The sequence below is a fragment of the Ochlerotatus camptorhynchus genome, unplaced genomic scaffold (genome assembly GCF_037179485.1).
Source record: "Ochlerotatus camptorhynchus isolate MF236.1 unplaced genomic scaffold, CSIRO-AGI_Acam_v1.1 ptg000056l, whole genome shotgun sequence".
NCBI lineage: Eukaryota > Metazoa > Arthropoda > Insecta > Diptera > Culicidae > Ochlerotatus > Ochlerotatus camptorhynchus.
The window spans coordinates 2,662,870-2,685,316 of record NW_027040546.1 but is presented as its reverse complement, the minus strand read 5'-3'; the positions used below and the strand labels follow the sequence as shown (position 1 = coordinate 2,685,316).

The following is a 22,447-nucleotide window of genomic DNA, read 5'->3' as shown; positions in this document are numbered from 1 at the left end:
GAGGAAATCCATGGAAGGATCTTCCTGGATTTTTATCTTCGCTGTGATTACAAGAATACACTTCACACTTGCGACCCATGTTTATACAACACTCATTCTAACCAACGCACACTATCAAGCGTAGTGCACGATCAAATGAAAAGACGCAAAATGTGATTGAATGACTGCGTGCGCCTCTCTCGTGTTTCTCGCGAACTTTTCGAATTCAAATTGAACGTTAAACGCATGTACGATGACCAGCTGTAAAGAGTTACGTCTGTTTGTCTGTGGTATCAGCGAGAGTAGCTCAGGTAAAATTTCAGGTTAGTATACTTTTCCCAGCAAACGTCTTCAGGTTGAGGTAAGTTTTTCTTTTCAGGTGCACATAATCATGGATCTTCACATGCAGGTAAATAATTTCTTCACTGAACTGTCACAAATTGTTCGAAATAGATTAAATGCACTTAAAATAAAACTGCTACAATTCAATACATAACTAATGACGTTTGTTTGAGCACAACAGACAGTGATAAAAAAGAACTTCCACTGCTTCGTCGATGCCTTTTTATAGTTGCTCCATAGGAAGTACGTCGTCCCGGAAATGTAGTAGGCTACTGTCAAATTGAGCAACGAAGATGGATTCGATGTCGACCTAATTCGAATATTGGCGAATAACGATGCAGTTGACATAAAGATAGCGCTGAAGACTCCTTTGTTTACGAACATGTAAGTTTGTGGACAACTTACGGGATTCATTGGAGTTCCTCTTCGTTGCAAGTATTTTGTAACCATTTATGATTATTCTCGCACTTCAATCTAAGTCAGAAAATCCTCGCCATTGAAAACAATTAAATTCATTGAAAATGGGCTTTGCCGTTGAGCATGGAGCTATCACCATTAAATAGAAGCAAAGGGGTTAATTCCGCTGATAATGACAAGCTTTGAGTGTGCTTCCCATTAATTCAATCAATTATATCTACATAGAGGAACAAGTGAGAGGCAGCGCGGGAAAAGGAAAATCCCCTAGAGAGAAACATTATGACAATCATTTAAAATTGTGTTAATGAATTGTCAGGACTTAATTAACGGTATGATTCATGTGCCAACCGTGACATCGCTTCCGCGGTGGGGATCATAATTTAAATTATTTTTTTTCTGCTGATTTCAGTACCATGAAATTGAATTGATTATTACACTAATAACATTTCAATATAAGTCGCAGATCTATAATCTGAACTAGTGTTTATATGAACAATGTTTCATACTGGATATTGAAACGAACAAAAAAAAAATCCAAAAACTTCGGCATGAATCGAGCAATAAAATTTGCTCCTTGCTGCATTCATTGGCGGCCCATTTCAGGCGCACTAAAAAGGCAAAAAGAAACACCCCATTTACATTCATTGGAGCTGTTCCAATTTGTGTGCGCGCAGTTTATGTGCTCCGTCAGCTGGCGCTTTTCACCTTCAGGCTGCTTCACGGTTTCTGATAACACATTTTTTTTGTTTCATTCACCCATACCGAGTAGGTACATTGAAGCAGCAACGATGGGAAATTCGTTTAAGATAGCATTATCGCTCCTGCAAAGATGGAAGCAGGAAAAACCGAGAAATGCTTTTCCCACCATCATCGTCGCTTTTCAAAATGCTAAAAAAAAAGAAGAAACAGCAATGGCAATCGCTGCTGAACGGCAGCGCGGATGATTGAAGCATTACGTTCCAAATGGAACGTGAAGCCTGCTCTTAGCTCCCTAGCCGAGAATTTAAACCGCCATCGCCTGAGAGGCCCCAGCAATAGGAACCTACCTTCAGATGTTAAAACATTCATAGCGCCTCACCATTTGTTTCCAGCCCCCATGTCGTGCATGTCCCAAACGATGACGGTGAAATCAGTTTTCTCCTTTCGGTTAGCTTCTCTTGTGGATCAATTTTCATTTTCAGGACCTGCTCGAGTATCGCGGATGGCATATGCCGTATGCTAATATGCACTCCACAGGAACGAATATCTTCGAGGGTAGAACTTTGAATTGCCGAGAGATTTCACTCTGGTAATTGGTACGTACAGCTTCTTCTATGCTATACTAATAATAAGCGAAGGACGCTTTTCGGTTGATTCTGGTTATGATAGGAATATTAACTGATGGAGTAGATGTATCAGAATGTCATAAAATACAGTGATTTCCCGATTTTGCCAGTTTCATTTTTGAAAATCTTCTAAACTCTTCCTCGAAACCTATGCTCTTTTCAGTAGTTTTATTACACCAAAGAATCCTTAAAACATCTAACTTGATGAGGAGTGTGAAAGCTTTCGAATTAAAATTATGTAGAAGCATTCCACGAAGGTTCGCAAATCGATCCTGACCGATCATTTCCAATTACGCTTAAACTTTGCACAGTTGTTCCTTTTTAGTAAAGGCGCCATTTTGAGCTCTCAGTTTTTCATATTGAATTACGACTACTTTTTGAAAAGGGCCTGTGTAAAAATAGTACTAATGAGTTTAAAAATATATATTGCCGAAACGCTTTGTTCGATTGATTTGGGGTCTAGAGCAAAGTTGTAGATATTATTTTGGCAATTGTGTAAAAAATATACACTGTTAAAAATTTCGTTTGTATCAATGAAAAAAATTATATGTGTTCATTAAAAACACATTTTTTTAACCGTGTATATTTTTTCAAGAATGGTATTTTAATTTTGCACAACTTTTCCGAAGACACCATAGCAATCAAGCAAGCCGTTTTTGCAATGTATTAAAATGTTTATTTTATAAGCGCTTTTCTACACAGGCCCTATTGGAAAAGTAGTCGGAGTTCGCTATTACAATTTGTAATAGCGAATCCCGACTACTTTTTTATTTTTAAATTTTAACTTAAATCCACAAAATACATTTATCTGCTCTTTTTTTACTTTTCTTTTATTCGAAAATCTTATGGACAAATGATACATCATTTATTTTCATTGTAATACACTTACTTTCTATTTTTATTTACATCACTTCTTAAATACATCGAATATTTTGGCATCATTATCATTACAGTTTGAGTATCGTTTGGCTTTAATTTTATTTTCTGATACAGGAATGAAAGAATGAAACTTTTGAGTTCCTTGAATTATTTTTGCATTATTATATTGCTCGTTGAGGTGTAAAGCCATACATTCGTATTTCTCTGTTGTGGCAAAACTAAATGATAATTTTGTTAATTCTTCTTCTTTTCGATTATTTGCCCAATTATAAAGCTCTCTTGCATTTTTTATTGGATGCTCACGTTCTTTGGCCAAACTTGCTCTAGTAGCCATACGTTTTATTGTACCTCCAATAGCGTCACAAGGACCTTTCCCATGTGATGTTGCAAAGAAATCCCATTCGGCTTCAATTCCATACTTTGATTTAAATTTACAAAGGCTAGCAAAAATTTTCCGGTTCTTGTACTGTGACGCGGCTCCATCGGACATAAAATAAATCTTGTTGATATTTTTACTGACTGAACTTCATCCTGTAACACAAAGCTGTAGTTTTCGGAAAAATCGCAAGTAACTAAAAATTCACCTTCTTGCAAATTATTTCGTGTAGTTTTCAAAAAATTAGACTGCTGTGTTTTTATGAAATCATGTGGTATCAAACTTGTCAATTTCAAGCAGAAAAATGAAACAAACTCGTCTGCAGGCTTTACAATAGTTTCTAAATCACATCTATCCGTGGTAACCCACTGTTCAAATGAAAGCTGATCAATGCATTTTTCCTCTAATTGTTTTAATAAAATGTTTTCTAATGCGGAAGAGTCTGGACAATCTTCACAACACCGTAGATAGCAATATGTTGTCTTGTTTTCACAAAGTAGGCTGTCAGTGAACGTTTTTACATCATTTAAATGGTTAAGTTTTTTCAAACTGTGTAAAATTAGATTGATGTTTTCATGCGTTGTGCACACGCAAACATTGTGGGTTCCAGAGCTGGTTAAAAGTTTACATTGCTTAGGGCGGAGTTTTGCAAATGAAGAGAATCCAATTTTTACATTGCAGTGAATTTCATTGAATCGTTTATAAGCTTCTCTCAAAGTCATCATTAGTAATCTTTTTTGAATGGCTTGTCGTTTTCCTTCTTTCTGCACAGACACATAATCTTTTTGAACAGGCATTGCCCGGCTTATATCATCATCTTCAAAAAAAATTATGACTGCCAATTTTGTTTCATCACTTAAGGCTGTGCCATATTTTGCGGTTTTTGACGAATGACCTTCCTTTATCAACTTAGCCTCTGTTGCAATATATCTACTAGCATTAAATTGATCCATAACTTTTTGTGTTGACCATGAATAAGGCAATAACGATAAAATTAATAATTTTTCACTTCTTGCAGTGGATGCATTGGAAAACTTTTCCTTCATGTTTTCTAAAACTTCTTTGAGTTCATTCACTTCGTCAGCCTCAGGCTCGAAGTTGAAAAGATTCTTTCTAATACCTTCGTTGATTTCACGGTGCTTCTTTTCGGAGTAGTGGATGTAGTTGAGTTTTCCCACGTCTATCGGTGATACCTGGATTCCTGCAATGCCTCGGTTGAATATCTCGATGTTGACTGGTTGAGTAAATTCTTGGTACGATTGAACTGAAGTAACTGATGTCATTGATGGTACAGTTGTAAGGCTTTCACAGCTCGGTACGACAGGTACTATCACTGTAGTTGGCATCTTTGAGCTTCCGGCAACATGCTGTTCCTCGTTTGAGATGAAAAGAGCTTGTTTATCAACACGAAGACGACAGGACGTGCAAATGCGAAAACCAGTATTCAATCCTGATGCTTCAGAATATCCAATCGATTTTAATTTCTGGATGGTAATATTCGAAATATTCCTCAGCTCTTCCGAGCACTTGACTTCCTCGAACGGCCGAATGCACCTGATAAAACATGCTCGTTCACTCATGTTGCTTCCTGTATTAAAAAAATTAAAAATAATAATCTTTAAAAATGATTTCATTGAAATACAACTGAAGGTTATGCTTACCTTTTAACCAAATGGTGTTACACTTATTTCCTATGATAACTTTTTAAGATGTATGCGGTAAAAAGCAATCTTTGTGATCAACTGCTTGTTTTCACCATTCAAACTCATTTAAGTATCAGATCGATAGGTATAATTTTTATATTAGGTACAGACAGATGTTTTTGGTGTTCACTACTACAGTGTTGAGTATTTGACTTATTACCGTTAAGATCACTGATACAACTATGCAAAATTGAAGACAATGAATAAAAAAGAAAATTAATCGCTAGTTTGAGCATCATTTCACTTTTATTTAGTTCTAGCTCAATATTCATCAAATGAATTTTTTAGTTTTGTTAGTAACGATAACTTTTCATGGTATCAGATGTAATGAATCCTAACTTTTCAATAGGGCCTGTGTAGAAAAACACTAATGAAATAAATATATCTATATTGCAAAAACAGCTTGCTTGATTGCATTGGTGTCTTCGAGAAAGTTGTGCAAAATTAAAATGCAATTCTTGAAAAAATATACACGGTTGAAAAACATGTGTTTTTAATGTAAATATAAAAATCGTAAAATTTTCAAAAAATCATAACTTTTTTGTTTTTGAGTTTACCATCACCAAACTTTGCCAGTTTGTAGCAAATATTATGAGCTTCAATGAGGCTTAAAACGAAAATTACTATCACTTCACGCAGTTTCCTATGAGGTTTTCGGAGGTTTGTTATAAAGAGAGTTGAAAACACTCTTTTATGACATCTCATAAATTAAAGCAACTGAAAAGGTGCAAGATGTCTTATAAGTAGTTGAAAATACTTTTAGATAATACTCTGGCAATCAAATGTACGCATTGCTGCTTACCAAACTTCTTAATGACGGATCGAAGCAGGCGTGTTACACAAGAATATAATTTTCATGCCATTGGCAAGAACATGAACTTATAATAAAACTTTTATCAAGCGGAGTTGGTCTAGTTAGGAAGTAATAAGTCTTTCACGCCAAGGACCTGTGTTCGAATCCCATGCTCAGTTTTTTTTTGCCGCTGGTTTTTATGATGTTTTCAAAATATGTTATAAGACCAGTATTTAGTTTTATAAGCTCCGCGTCTTGCGCTTTTTGGTTGTATAAATGTATTAAATTATGTAAATTAAAGTATTATTTATTCTATACATAAGTCATTGAAAAGTATTTTCAACTTCATTATGACAAGCCGTGTTGCTTGGGTACCCTCATTTAACGTTAAACGTAACCCTAGCAGCACACTTTTCGCAAACGGCAACTCCTATGTGATTTATTCCGGTTACAATCAAGTTGCCTCAACCTTTAGAGACGGAAGTGTATTCCTCGGGAAATTATGCTTAGTGGGACTAATACACATTACAACCTGATTGTAAAACTCAATTTTGTGACTTGTTTTGGACACGGTATCTCTGTTCGAAACATAATTAACAGTCAGAGTACTAAGGATGCAAAGCGCGTGACGATGCTGTGAACAAGCATGGTTCTCAATAACGGGACAGTCATGCAGTGTTGCAGCATCGTCATGCATTTTGCTCCCTAGGTCTTCTGACTGATTAAATAAATAGTACCGTAAGACGGGGTGACATTGAAACTAGGAAGTCACATTGGGCCAAAATTGAAAAATGTTTATTGATGCAAATATCTTGAATATACAGAAAATGATGTCTAGTATATGTTTCTTGAGCTTCTGAGGTAAAGTGTAGAGAACATTAACTAGTTGTTTTATTTAATTTGTGCTGTAAAGTAAAGTGTCATAAATAGTAGTAGATTTTTTTAAATGTCCACAGGCAAACAAATGTTTGAACACACTTTTAAGAAAATAGACGAAGGCTACAAGCGATCTTTAACCATACATACGAAGTACATTGTGATCATGACCAAGTGTACTCCTAATAGCTACGATAAATTTACATATTTTAAGTTATGTTAAGAAATTTTAATTAAATTTATGTGTTGGCCCAATGTCAGCCGCCATAAGGTTTTACATTGGTCTATTTTTTAATTAATTTTAGTAAAATGAGCTTTCAATTTCAATCAACCATTTCCATGACAGTCGTAAATATATCATAAATGAATATATTCACATGCTTAACATTGTTTTCCTTGCTAAAATGTGAACGTTGTTAGGTAGGGAACGATTTTTTTTTTTTTTTTTTGGCCCAATGTCACCTCCACTTACGGTATCACTGAAACACTTACCAAACAAAATCTTAGACTATCCCATTTAATTTTAAGGGTAGTGTCAAAATGTTCCCCGAAATTACATTTGAACACTACCCTGAAATGAAAGGGGATAACTTAAGGCTTCGTTGGATGTGTGGCTCAGAGATACTGATTTTTTTTTTATTATCCTGAAATATTTTATTTGATGATGAAAATGTGTGTCAACCTGTTTGCCAATCGATTTAAATACATGCGATTTTTGTGTGACTTACACACCTACACACTTGCTAACGACTACGTCGGAGCTGTCCTCAAACGAAGCAATTAATTTTGCTGATGTTACAATGAACAGCTAATATATAAAACTAATTCAAATATTCCCGGAAATTTCTTCCGACTTTACTACTTCGTTCTTAGTCCAAAAGTTTGAATTTTTGCCTACAAAAAGGCAAAAATATAAAATTAATGAAAATAGTGAATACCGATAAATACCGAGTTTTTAAGTATTTGATACCGATAAGCTTGAAATAATCTGGCAAACGCTGGGATGAATAAAACCTCACTTGAGTTTGTTGCTAAGACGTGTTTATTATTTACTCTACTATTTCCCGTCTAACAGTCACGCACATCACGGTTAACCTAAAAATCATAAAACAAAATCTTATCCAACATCTAGACAAAAGAAGTTCTAATTTTCCCCTTTCAAAACAATACCCTAATCACGCCTCGTACTGCAAAGAAAATGCTAGCTAAGTTCGATTATAACGCTATGCATCATTAACCCCTATTCTAAAATCAACAACAGGTCCACCTAGGTGGGAAAACACCGAACTTAAATTAATCCCTCATTGAATTAATGCGAAAAATCGCCGCGAAAACATGTCATCGTTCAATTCAGTTGACCATTTCGGTACCGGCTTGGCTCCGTGCAGATAATCCATCCTTTTGTCCCAGTCCACTCGCATAATCGATCCCGTGAGAGCAACCCATAAGCATTCCGCTGATTTGCAGCAGCATAAAGTGGACGAAAGCCCGGATCTTTGTTATCATACGCCACATACAGCAAAACAACCTCCCACATCACGTTGGGTCGAACAAGCAGCCAAAATGTACCCATCCTAAACACTGTGCATAGCGCCAAGTCACCCATCATTTGCATATCACGTATATACAGAGCGTCAATACCTAGTCGTTTAGCCGGATGCCCGGAGAGATGTCATCTCGATTTCATAACGAGCAGCGCCGCGCCATCATTATGAATTGCATTCACATTCACGGCCATGTGCTGTTGCGCTGTCCCACCCGTAGTGAGTCCTGCATCATCCATCGTGTTCGTATCGCAACATCCGGTGTCGCTCCATCCCACACCGCTACTGCCTGCGTTGCGTCGAATGCCGAGTCAAAGCCATCGAATGACATTTATCGGCCCCGAGCCATACACCATCAACGTCTATAATTTTTGGGAGAAGATTAACAGAGCACGGCTGATCAAAATGTTCAAAACAGGTTCGATTAGCATTGAATCCACCGGTGTGACCGAGAGACGGAAATTGAAAATGATGTAGATTTGAAACAAATGATGGCGGAGCGCCAGGTCACCCCACCGTCGAAAAAAATATTTGAAAATATATTCCGCCCTGTTGTGAGACGGTTTGGCTATTTGAATAATAAAATCGTATAATTCATACACCGTTTGGCAGACCAGCCGGCGGAAAATACATTCCAGATCAAACCGCTGCTGGAATTTATTACCATCGGACATGCACTCCGGAATTGACGCCACGGTCGATGACTGAAGTGCAGTGGTCCTTGGAGGCTTGCTGCTGAATATATTAATGAAACCCGATCGCTTTCATGGGAAAAGAGTCCCGCAGAAATCTATATATCCTATTACCCCTTGGCACTGTTAAAATCCCATGGCTCATCGGACGATTCCATTAGGCGTCGTTCTCTTCTTCGTCTCGAATAGGATCAGCGTAGTTCGCCTGCTGGTTGTTTGAGAAATTTATCCTGCATCATTGCACATTCATCCCCAATCACACCCCAGCCACAAGTCTGACTCTGCGTGTGCCCATCACCAGTGATGCGCATCGTGTGATGCTTTTGCACCGTTATTTATCTCGATTCCTGACGAATTTCTATAACCATCAAATAAATATGTTCCGAACGGAATCAGGTTCAAGCACGGGAAAAATTCAGCCCGAACGGTTCATTTACGTACTGAAACTTGTGTAATAGTTTGCCTCGCAGCAGCGGCAGCAGCCATGGATTATCAAAAAGCATTTTGAAATTTACATCACGTAAAAGCGGTCCTGTCTGCCTGCATGCATAAGCGATGGCAGTTCCATAAATTATTGATTTCAAATGTTCTTGGCGTGCAGTGAATACGGGAAGGGGTGCCGGTGGTAAAGAGTACTAAAAGTAATACTATAATACCAGCACAAAGAAAAGCACGGCTCTCGTTTTGCATCGCAGAGCATCATCACTCACCACCATCGTTCGATTCGATTCAATTCGCATCGCACAATTGACTGCAACAAGCTGATTGCAGCGTATAATTCTGGCTCAAAGGGATCGCTGCTGAATTGATGGGTTGCATTCGAGTCGTGTTGGTACTTTTGGGGCATATCATAAATGGGAATCGTAATTTCAGTGCGCGGCTTGCACAGTTCAAAGAGAATTTCAATTGCATGTATTTTCGATCGGTTATGATAAGAACGTTCATTTTGTGTCACATTGTAGAACGTTGAAAGTTGTATAAATTTGTATTCAAGACGAGGGGCGTTCTTTCAACTCCGTTTCAAAAAGTCCAAGATTAGATAGTTATTACTATTTTTATTATTTTCCTAAAAACGCTACACATGTCTTTCGGTATTCCTTAATCCCAGCTCTGGTATAAAGCGAGAAAGACACTTCAAAATAACAAAAAAAAAAACTTTGAGAGAGTAGAAAATTAACCTTCTTTTAGCTATAAATAACGTTCACTGATCACGTGTCTCGCGACTTACGCAAGCGAAGCCCAACCCAGTACAGAATCTTTTTTCACTACGAACACATAAAACCTTCATTTGAAAACAGGTAGGCGAAACAAAACACTACAGAAACCCAATCATCAGGAAAATAGTACATCAATTGCACTTACCTCACAGACAACAACCACTTAGGGATAAAGATAGTATAGTTTCGTTATGGCTAGTGATCGCTCTGAGAAGAGAATCTACTCCGCTTCTGCGCTCGCTTCCGCAGTGGAGCTAGTAATTTTGGCTGCATGTTCCGCCCGTCTCTCTTGGATCCAGGTGTCAATTTTCGTCTTCAGTTCAACGTCCCGCTTGACCTGGTCCATCGTCAGCGGCGATCGGTTGAACGGATCGGACTGATCGGACAGCAAATGCCGGGCGATGGTGGATCGGTCGACGGTGATTCGGGAACTGGGCAGAATGACCGGGTCCATCATCAGCGCAGACATGATCGGGTCCAGGAACTCGTCCGGTGGATCCATCAGGGCCTCTTCGTCGATTTTCTGCTGCTTTTCCAGCTGCAGGACGCGGGCGGCGAATTCTTGGATTTCGCCAATCAGTTGGCCTCCACCGATGCGGGCTGGTAAGAGAAGAGAGTGAAAGGTGTTATTAGGTACACACTTTAAAATAATTCTCGAGGTCGGCAATACATATAGCCGAGCTAGCACGGCATAGTTATAATTTACTGAGAATTCAGCACTGCTGCAAACGGAAATTTCGGCTTATTTCATGTTTTTTTCCAGAAACTCGGCAACACTGGATTCAAGGAGTGCAGTTTCGAACCCCTTCGGATACGGTTATGTTTTAAGTTTGCTCTCTGTTTTGTGCGTGCGTTCCCTTTCATAGTTTTTGACTGCATTTGTCGGATTAGCGCTGGCACTCTGCCTTCCGGACGGCTATACCAACAATCAATACGAAACTATCAATTTGAAATTGGCTCACTACTTGACTAGCCTATTGGTCCCAAGCAAACGATTAACGTACCTCATTCTAGTTGAAATTCTAGTACTACACTTTGTTTGTTTTGATTCTCTATGAAAGTTTAACAGATAAAATGAGGGGTTCGTGGATTTTCCTTCCTATGTTTCGTGGGGTGCATCGATTAGCTTGGGACCGAAGATAGTACCAGAGTTGAGCCAAAAAGTTGAGCACGTTTCTTCGGGACCTTCTAGTCTTAGAGTTACCTCCATGGTTATACTATAGTCGCTATATTCATAGCACAAACGATGTGTCAGATGGAGCGGCTCGAAAACTTTGGTGACTAACCTGCTATTGCAATTTTTCAGTGTACCACATGGCAACACCACTACTACTGGATTGAACCACATGGCAACACTACTACTGGATTGAACTAGCATTTTCACCAAATGTACTAGAATGTTTTGGTTCTATCTCTTTCACTCTACTCAAAACTGAAATGCATAAAAAAAAAATGACAAAATGATACGCACTCTTTGCACACTGTCAAAGAATCATTGTACACAAAATCAACTTTGTTCAAATCAAAACAAAAAAACTAACCCATCTGGTGGATGATGGCATAAGCTTCCAAGAAAATTCTATTACAGTGAACCACATTATTTAAATGGATTTCTTCGCCAGTTAGTCGTCTGTCACTTCGTTTGTGTTCATAGTCTGGCGGATAGAATCTCGGGAATCAATTGAGCTGTCAAATAGCGTAACCAATCGAGCAAATCACGACCAACAACAGAAAAGGGCACATCTGCTATTGCAAAGAAAATTTTGGAAACCCTTTTCTCGTGACTCAAGGCTCGCCTACACAAACTAACGCCATCTTTAGGTTGTGGAAAGTTTCCCCAAACCGATGATGCTGGTAATTTACACACTTAGAAAATATTACCGAACTCGGTTTGATTTCAACCGAGTTTTTATCTGCTGAACGCTCGGTAGTCTGTTCGGTTCAAAGAAGAATAACCGAGCTGTCGTTAGTTCTTTTTGCTACCCACAATCTGTCAAAGTTACCAAAAATCTCGGTTGACGAAAAATAAATTTAAGCAGAAATAACCGAACATCGGTTTACTCAAGAATTACCGAACGCTGTCAAACAAACCGACACACCTGTTGTAATTACGGAATTCGGTTCTCTTGGGCAGCGCTCGGTTTTCACTTCAAATCTTGCTTTAAATTTTGATTAAGGATACGTTGCTTCGAATTTTCATAAAAATAAAACCAGTTTTGTCAAAGAAATGTATGATATATATTTATTTAATTTGTTTTGGCGAATAAAAACTTCCGTAACGCGAGTTATAGCGTGAAAAAGTACAGCCAAAAAAATATCACTGACTTTGAAGTCATTCTTATTCAAATGGCTTTTAAAATGCCTTTGCATCCTCCTGTTGCAGCTTGTAGGGTATAACACATTATTACATTTAACAATTTAGGTAAATTATAACATAGTTTATATAATTCCAGATGAGCGTACACATGACAGAAGAACGACAGCGGAAAAGCGGAGAACGACGAAGAGGAGGAAGACGGTAGGAAAGGAGGATGGTTGTGTAAATCTCGAGAAGTAATCTTGATCTGGAAAAAAACCGTAATACTAAAATATATCCCGGTATTATTTACTATAATTGACGACGAGGAGGAGGAGAAAAACGGAACCGACGAAGGTGAATGTGAAATTTAATTTAATTGTTCTTTGCACTAAGATCGACGGTATGTACTGGAGGGTGGTATATGTTTTATGCTGGTTAGTCCAGTGAGGTGATATGAAGCCTCGAATGAAATTAAAATTTTCACTTGGAAACATAAACAAAGTGAATTCGCTGGTTTTCTCATAGGAAGAGATTGTGTCATTAATTCAAGATTATATGATCTAGTGCTAGAGTGCCTAAGTATGCCGTAACAAATAGAGCTAGAGTGCCTTAAAATTGGTTGTGTATCATTGTTACTAGATTTTAGTGCTAGAGCGCATAGAATCAAACTTTCTAATATTTGGTGCTAGAGTGCCTAAATATGAAATATCTTCTAGAGCTTGAGTGCTTAGAAACAAGTTGAATCTAGATTCGAATTGCATAAAGGGCGAACACGAAATTATTGCGACACCGAAAATGTCATGCCAATTTTCTTATAATGTTAAGAATCAAACCAAAATTTTATACATATATTTACTTCAAAAATCAAAAGAAAAGTTAATCGATGGAGCCTTGAGTGTAAAATTGAACGCATTTTCGCTTGATGCCCTCCATCAAAGTCTTTACAGTGTCATCCGGTACCAGTTTCTCAGTTTTTTTTTCATTTTCTTAACATGTCCTTCTCGTCTTTGACTGTCTTCTTGCTCTTCCAAAGTTCCCGCTTCATTATTGCCCAAAATAGCGGAGCTTCGTCGTGCTGCTGCAAGAACGGCAAAAGGCGCTTCTCGAGGCACTCAGATTTGTAGATCTCGCCATTTACTGTGCCCTTTGTCACGAAAGGCTCACTCCTCAGTCCGCAAGAGCAGATGGCCTGCCAAATGAGATATTTGGAGGCGAACTTCGACATTTTCTTCTTCTTAAATTTGTCGTCCACATCGAACTTGCTCTTGCCGGTGAAAAACTCCAACCCCGGAATTTGCTTAAAATCGGCTTTTATATACGTTTCGTCGTCCATCACACAGCAGCCATATTTTGTCAGCATCTTCTCGAAGAGCTTCCGTGCCCGAGTTTTAGCTCATCGCGGTTTGGGAAGTTCTGTACCTTGTATGTATGTAGTCCAGCTCTCTTCTTTGCATTCTGGACGTAGCTCTGCGACATGCCGATCCTTTTAGCCAAATCACGGCTTGAGACGGTGGGATTTGCTTTAATCATCCGCTTCACCTTTCCCTCCGTCTTTTTGTTCTCCGGTCCCAGTTTTCTTCCAGCTCCTTTGCCGTGGTCCAACGTCAACCGCTCCTGGAACCGCTTCAACACTCTGGAAACGGTTGAATGGTGAATGTTCAACATTTTTCCCAACTGCCGGTGCGACAGGTCAGGAAATTCCAGGTGTTTGGAAAGAATTTGTTCTCTCAACTCGCGTTGGTTCACCTCCATTTTCGTTGAATCGAAAAACACGACTTCGAGTTTGACAGCATGTACACAATACACATCAATGAGAAAGTGTGCAAAATTTGGTTGATTTTTACCCAATGGTAAAAAAAGTTATGCCCTGTTGAATGTGTCGCAATAATTTCGTGTTCGCCCTTTATGCTAGTACTAGTGCTAAAGTGCCTAATAGGAATTGAAGAAGAGAAAATAAAATGGCAGTGTTTTTCGTAATTTAGACGGCATTTATCTGATTATGATCTCGTTTTTCAGATGGATGAAAGTCGCCCTCTACCAATGTTCAGGTGTGAACAGATTGAGAGTGCAAAATTGGCTAAAGAATGGCAGGAATGGAAGAAGTCTCTTCAGTGTTACTTCGATTCGTATGAAATTACCGTTCAAAAAACTATGCGGGCCAAAATGCTGCACCTAGGCGGACCACAACTTCAGAAGGTCTTCAGAAGTCTAGAAGGTACGGAGGAGTTTCCGATGGTTCTAATTGAAAAAAAACCTTGGTACGATGTGGCAGTTGAGCGATTGGACGCATATTTCAAACCGCGCAAGCAAGACGTGCTCGAGAGACACAAATTGCGCAATATGAAGCAAGATGCTACCGAACGTTTTGCCCATTTTGTCTTGCGTTTGCGGCAGTAATTGATGGATTGTGGCCTGGAGAAATATTCCAGTGAGGTTAAAAAGGTAATGGAAGAGACCATGCTAATCGATGTAATTGTCGAAGGGTGCGCTTCTTCAGAGCTTCGCCGGAAGATACTGGAACAAGATCAGTCCCTCTCAGAGATCGAAGTTATGGGTGAATTAGTGTTCACATCCAAGAGAAAGAGCTGAATAATGGGAGTCAACCGGTTCCAGGTAATCCGTTGGAAGTTCACAAGATTCGAGATCAAGGTCAAGGGAAAAAATTTCGCAAGCAAAGTCGTTTCATCAAACGTTTTGGCTCAACCGACCCGAACGGTGGTGGTAAAGAAAACAGCATGATGTGTTTTGCTTGTGGACGTTATGGTCATATTTCCAACGCGTCCTCGTATCCGGCAAAGGGACAGATTTGCCACAAGTGCCAGAGACCCAATCATTTTGCGAAGTTTTGCCGAAAACGCCAAGTCATTCCAACTACACAGATACCGAACAAAATCCGAGCTGTTACCGATGTCACTCCATCAAGCCCCGGTGAGGACGACTCGTCTACCGACTGTTCGGAAAAGGTGTACTATACCTTTTACACCGGAAACGATACGAATGTGATAAATTGTCAGATAGGAGGTGTTGCTATGGACATGTTCGTCGATTCGGGATCGGATGCGAATCTAATCACTGTTAAAACGTGAGATGTTCTCAAGGACAATAAAGTTACCATTCGAGAATGCACTAGAGGAAGCACCAGAATATTGAAGGCGTACGGCAGCGATACTGCGTTAGAGATTATGGGGACGTTCAAGGCCATTGTAAAAGTAGGATCTCGTTCAGCCGAAGCGGAGTTTTTCGTAGTACCGAGTGGACAACGCAGCTTGTTGGGTGATGCTACTTCAAAGCAACTCGGTGTTCTGAAGGTGGGCAACGAAGTGAATCAAGTGATGAATTTCGACGATACAAGTTTGCCGTTTTCGAAAATAGCTGATATACGAGTTCACATCAAAATGAATCCGGAAATAACTCCCTGTTTTCAACCGTTGCGTCGCATTCCTATTCCTATGGAATCTGCTGTAAATAAGAAGTTGGATGAGTTGCTGAAAAGGGGTATTATTGAAGCAAAGAAAGGACCTGCTACATGGGTGTCACCACTGGTGGTGGCCAAGAAGACAAATGGAGATATACGTTTGTGTGTAGACTTGCGACGCGTAAACCAAGCAGTGGTCAGGGATCGTCACCCGATGCCAATTATCGAGGACATTTTGATGATAAAGGGTGTCCACGATGAAATTGCCACACACAAAATTGATTCGCAAAATTCGAGTTTTCATCCGATTGCCATCAAATTTTCAGGGATTGAGAAATAACTATTAAACTTCATTTTACCATTTTACTCGTATTTTATTTACAGTCCATACGCAAATGCCCGCACCTTGGCCTTAACCCCGGCCATAAGATTCTGCACAACCTGTGAATCAACCGTTTTTTGCATGTAAACCCATACTTTCTTCAGTTCCTCGACTGTCTTCACTACCTTAGGTCGTTTAAGAAGGTGCTGCTTCATAATCGCCCAGTACTTCTCGATGGGGCGGAGCTCCGGAGTGTTGGGAGGGTTGAACATTTTCGGCACGAAATTGACCTTATTGTCCGCATACCACTTCAGCACGTCCTTGGAGTAGTGGCATGAGGCCAAATCCAGCCAGAAGATTGTTGGGACGTTGTGGGCCTTCAGGAGAGGAAGCAGCCGCTTCTAGAGGCACTCTTTTATGTACACCTGTCCGTTCATCGTGTCCTGGGTCACGAAAGGTGCACTCCGCTTCCCGCACGTGCAGATGGCTTGCCAAACCAGGAATTTCTTCGCAAATTTGGACATCTTCTGAGTGCGGACATGCTCCGGAACGCTGAACTTATCCTTGGCCGTGAAAAACAGGTTGCCGGGGATCTGTTTGAAGTCGGCCTTCACATATGTTTCGTCGTCCATGATGCAACATTCAACTTTCGTCAGCATGTTGAGGTACAACTTCCTGGCACGGGTTTTGGCGGACTTGTTCTGCTTCTCGTCGCGATTAGGGGCCTTTTGTACCTTGAACGTTCGAAGCCCAGCCTTAGTTTTGGCCTTCTGGACAAAACTTTGGCTTAGGTGCAGCTTCTTAGCCACATCCCTAACGGAGGCGTTCGGATTTCGGTTGAAGGCCCCAACTACGCGGTTGTGATTTTTGGTGTTGTACGGAATACTTTTTCCTTCACTTCTGGACTTCCGATCGGTGGTCAACCGTTCCTCGAACCGCTTAATCACTCGCGACACCGTGGAATTCGCGATTCCCAACGTTTTATTGATGGAACGATGCGAGAGATCCTTGTTCTCGTGATGAATGCGCAAGATTTTATCACGCACGAGCTGTTCTTTCGACTCCATTTCCGCGAGTTTTGATCACAGGACTTTAAAACTTGCAGGATGTAAATAATGCACTATGAACTAAATCCACCCAAATTTTCATTAAATTCTACCCAACGGTTAAAAAGTTAGAGCAATTTCATAGTGTGGCAATTTCATCGTGGACACCCTTTAATTGGTAAAGGGAAGCTCTGGAGTGCATTGGACATTAAGGATGCATTCTTTTTGTTGAAGCTGGATGATGAAACACGAGACGTAATGACGGTTTGGTTTCAGCGCCCGAAATTTTTCAGCGAGCAATGGACGAAATCCTCGCAGATTGCGAAGGTTGTTACTGGTACCTCGATGACGTGGTTGTTGAGGGAAGCACCAATGAAGAGCACGATGCTCGTTTGAACAAGGTACTACAAAGATTTACGGAGAAAGGTGTGAGTTTAAACCAAGAAAAATGCAAATTTCGTGTGATTCAGCTAGATTTTCTTGGATACAAAATCAGCCAGCAAGGTCTTCAGATTCAAAACGAGACACAGTAATGGGATTTAGAACACCTGAGAACGAGAACGAAGTGCGATCGTTTTTAGGGCTAGCCAATTACATGGGAAAATTCATACCCAATTTGGCTACCATTGATGAACCTCTTAGGAGATTAACGCAAAAAGGAGTTATGTTTGTTTGGGGAGAATCAGAACAATCAGCGTTTCTGGAGATAAAGTCTAGAATAGCAAAAGCGAGTTGTCTAGGATTCTACAGATTGGAAGACGAAACCTCACTAATAGCTGACGCTAGTCCTTATGCTCTCGGAGCAGTTCTCATACAGACCAACAACCAAAATGAGTCACGTGTGATCGGATTTGCTTCTAAATCGTTGACCGATACTGAGCGAAGGTATTGTCACTCTGAAAAAGAAGCACTAGCTCTAGTATGGGGAGTGGAACGTTTTCAAGTATACTTGATCGGACGAGTTTTCAATCTTGTAACTGATTGCAAGGCCCTAACCTATCTTTTTACGCCAACTTCACGTCCGTGTGGCCGTATTGAGGGGTGTCTCCTGCGGCTTTAAAGTTTTCAGTACCGGATTGCGTTCATATCTGGTCAACTAAACATAGCTGATGTCTTGTCGCGACTCTCAACTCTCCAGCCCAAACCATTTGATAAAAGCAAGGAGCTACTGGAGCATGAGATCGCAACGACTGCTGCAACTGCAGTTGCTTTGAAATGGGAGGACTTCAAAACAGCTAGCCGGGGAGACAAACAGATAAAGAGCATAATTGATGCTCTCGAAACTGGATGCAGCCATGAACTACCGTTAGTATGCAGGTCCACGTTCAACGAGTTGTGCAGAATATCAGAGGTGATCGCATCGTAGTGCCAGAAACGCTACAGGATCGTGTGATTCAGATAGCACATGAAGGGCATCCAGGAGTTAGAATCATGAAAGCTCATTTGCGTACGCATGTTTGGTGGCCCAAAATGGACAATCAAGTGGAAAATTTCGTGAAGGCTTGTCGTGGATGCATTTTAGTGTCCGCGCCGAATCCGCCTGAACCGATGTGTAGAAAAGAACTCCCAACTCAGCCTTGGCAACAAATCGCAATCGATTTTTTAGGGCCATTAGTAATAGTAGATTACTATACCAGGTACCTAGAAATCGTTGAAATGGACAGCATCACAACACAATCTACCATTAGAGAGTTATTGACTGTATTTTCTCGTTATGGTGTCCCGGAAACACTTCGTGCTGACAACGGCCCTCAATTCAGTTCAGAAGAGTTTCGAGTATTCTGCACAGAATATGGCATTAATCTAGTGAGTACTATACCTTATTGGCCTCAAATGAACGGTGAAGTCGAGCGCCAAAACCGTTCAATTTTGAAAAGGCTGCGTATAGCTCAAGAGCTGGGACAAGATTGGCGGGTTGAGCTTCGAAAATACTTAATGATGTATCATGCTGCCGCTCACTCAACGACTGGAAAAGCACCTATGGAACTAATGTTTGGCAGGAAGATGCGCACAAAACTTCCTGTAGTTCCAAGCATTTCGGCTGAATATGAAGAGGTGAAGGATAGAGATACAGTCGAAAAGGAGAAAGGTAAGGATTATGCGGATAAGAAACGTCGAGCTAAGCCAAGCGATATTGAAGCTGGAGATCAGGTTTTGGCTAAAAGGCCGAAGAAAGACCATAAACTGAACTCGATTATTCACCAGAGGTGTTCGATGTACTCAGAAAAGAAGGAACCGATGTCACTATACGTTCTACTTCATCGGGCAAACAGTTCCGCAGAAGCGCAGCTCATCTCAAGGTGATTTCCCGAGACCAGAGGAATGCTGGAGCTTCACTGCAGAATCAGGATCTAGATGGAGAAACCTCTGAAAGCGAAGTAATACAAAATGCAGATCCTGCTCAAGAAGACAAAGTTCCCGTAGAACCCAGGTCAAAAAGAGTTAGGATGGAGCCTTCACGACTCAAGGATTATTTGGCGTATTGAACGATTTATTTAAAGAAGGGTAGGGATGTAGGGTATAACACATTATTACATTTAACAATTTAGGTAAATTATAACATAGTTTATATAATTCCAGATGAGCGTACACATGACAGAAGAACGACAGCGGAAGAGTGGAGAACGACGAAGAGGAGGAAGACGGTAGGAAAGGAGGATGGTTGTGTAAATCTCGAGAAGTAATTTTGATCTGGAAATAAACCGTAATACTAAAATATATCCCGGTATTATTTACTATACAGCTGCTCCAGAACTTTTTCCATTTTTATTAAAGTTTTACACACGCGAGAAAAAATGGCTGCCTAATTTTAGACTCAGCTTAGAGAAACGAGTTTTCGGTTAAAATTTCCGTCGCGAAGTTGAGCGCAAGTGGAACGTTTGACGTTTAACACATTTTAGCGAATATTCGGTTCAGCTTACCGAGTTTCTCGGTTTTCACATAGCGAATTCATTAATGTCGATACATTACCGTACTTTTCGGTTCAGTCTTCATTTCTATTTGTCAAATTTATACTATTTTACCAAAATTCGGGTCTGATTCGATAAATACGCCTGAAACAAATGTTTTTAAACCATTTATTCGGTTTCTCGTTGGTAACCGAAGAGGTTCGGTAGAAAATTAAACCGAGTTCGGTATTATTTTCTAAGTGTGTACCTTCGATTGGCGATTAAAGAATAATCAACGTTTTGTTTATAAAAGTTGATAGTAGCTTTTCAATTGTTGGTCTATTATATTGAAATGGTTCCGCTTTTTGATAAATCGAAATTCTATCCGCCAGACTATAAATATAGCGACTATAGGTTATACGCTGTTATACGTGTGTGATTGGTGGTTTTCTCGCTATTCGGGAAGTTTTAGAATCGAGAAAGAAAACGTGATTCGTCATGTCAGTCCCAACATGTCAAAGGGGCGTAGTTACATTTGTAAACAATGGCTTTAGTCGTCGATTTATCACGAATAATAGCTAACTCATAAAAATTAATGACATCAACAGCTAGAGTAATGTTTCCTCCACCATTGTTAATTTGCGCTTTTAAGGGCGAGAAATCGGCAGCTAAAGCCAATGTTTACAAAAGCCATTACGCCCCTTTGAAATGTTGGCACTGATGTTTGCAAGCCTCAGAAGAGATGTCGATATCTGCGTTGTTTGTTTTTTCCCAGACCCAGCGTTGCTAGATATACCGATTTATACCGATTTCCGAACTAGATACCGATATACAGATAAGGTTCCTCAGAATACCGATTTTTAAGATTTTATACCGATTTATACCATTTTTTTTTAAATAATCAAAATTATTATTGCCTGCCCGCTCTCGAACTTCGGAGAAAGTTTTTGTGAGAGACTTGTATCTTTTTGAATACCTCATATTTTTTGAGCCTTCAAAATTCTAAAAAATGTTGCATTTTCTCTTTCCGGTAATTCCTAGAGAATCGAGAAATATTTTTTAAACATTATATAGCTTTCGCAAGTTTTTATTCATTTTTTAACTTCCTTAAGTTTCATCCAATTTTCTCTGGAATTTTCTTTCACCTTACCTTGGATGCTTCTTCAGCCGTTGCTCGAATGATTCTTTCATCTTCTCCCGTCAGTTTTTCAACTTTTCAGGAACTTCAATGATGCTATCAGATTTTTATTGCGGATCCACACTAGCTGCTGGAACATTTAAGAAGTTCTGAAACTTCAGAAAAGTCCAGACTTTTGTGTAAGTTTCGATAAATTAAAAACAGTTTCATTAACTTCTGTTAAAATTCGAAAACGCGGAAATTTCAAAAAACCCCAGCGAACTCCACTGAACTTAAGGAAACATCATAAATATTTTGGAACCTTCACAAGTCCATAGAACTTCAGGGAAATTGAATGGTTTTCAGGAACTTCAGTGAAGCTCAGAGAACATCAGGACATATCAATTAATTTCAATGAAATAATAAAGGAGCGAGAAACTCAGGCAATTTCCGAACACTTCAGCAATGTCCATGCAAATTTAGGAAACGTTACATGATCATTAGATCATGGTGAGAACATTTTATGGGAAGTTCTATGCTTTTTAATGGCAGTGTCGATAACATTTAAAAATAAAAAAAAAATCGGGAAGATCAGAGAACTTCAATGCTGATGTTACAATAAATTCAAGAAAATTGTGAGAGCACTTAAGAGATTTCGTAATCTTCAAGAAAGTCCAGAGACCTTCTAAGATGATTAGAGATATTCCGGTATTCAGGGAAGTTCCGAGCGCTTCGAGCATGACCAGAGAATTCCAAAACAGCCCCTAATTTCAGGAAAATTACAAGATCTTTTGAGGAATTGCGAGGAATTATGGAATATACCTAAGTGCATTTCAGGAATGTTCCGAAAACTTCAGGGAAATTGCAGAGTCTTCAGGGATGTTTTATGAATATCTGAAAAATTTTCTGGATCGAAAGGAATCTCTTTCTTCCGGGATTATGTCCTTGTTTCTTTTGACTGTTCCGTTAGCGCTCTGGTTTCCGACTTTCTTCAGATGTTTCTTCTTATCTACCTCAACAAGTTTCTGACAGCGTCTCCAGGAAGTATCTTTCGTCTTCTTCAGGAAGTTCAATTAATTCTCCCAGAAATTTATTTGGTCTTCTTCTGGAAGTTTGACCATAAGCTACAGGTTTTTTTTTTGTTCGACTTCTATTGGAAGGTTTTTCCGAGCTTCTTCTGGCTTTCCCTCCACAAGTTTCTCAATTCGTGTCTTGGA

The 22,447-nt window shown here is 39.6% G+C and overlaps 1 protein-coding gene across 1 annotated transcript in view; it reads right to left on the bottom strand.

Annotated features, from left to right (window-relative positions):
* Window positions 1-10,013: 10,013 nt before the first annotated feature.
* Window positions 10,014-22,447, bottom strand: part of Ube4A (Ubiquitination factor E4A) — a 31,213-nt gene continuing 18,779 nt past the window's right edge. The window contains exon 4 of the mRNA XM_065239562.1: window positions 10,014-10,743. Within this exon, the coding sequence (XP_065095634.1) occupies window positions 10,364-10,743 (380 nt within the window). The 3' untranslated portion in view covers window positions 10,014-10,363. The remainder of the gene's footprint in view (window positions 10,744-22,447) is intronic.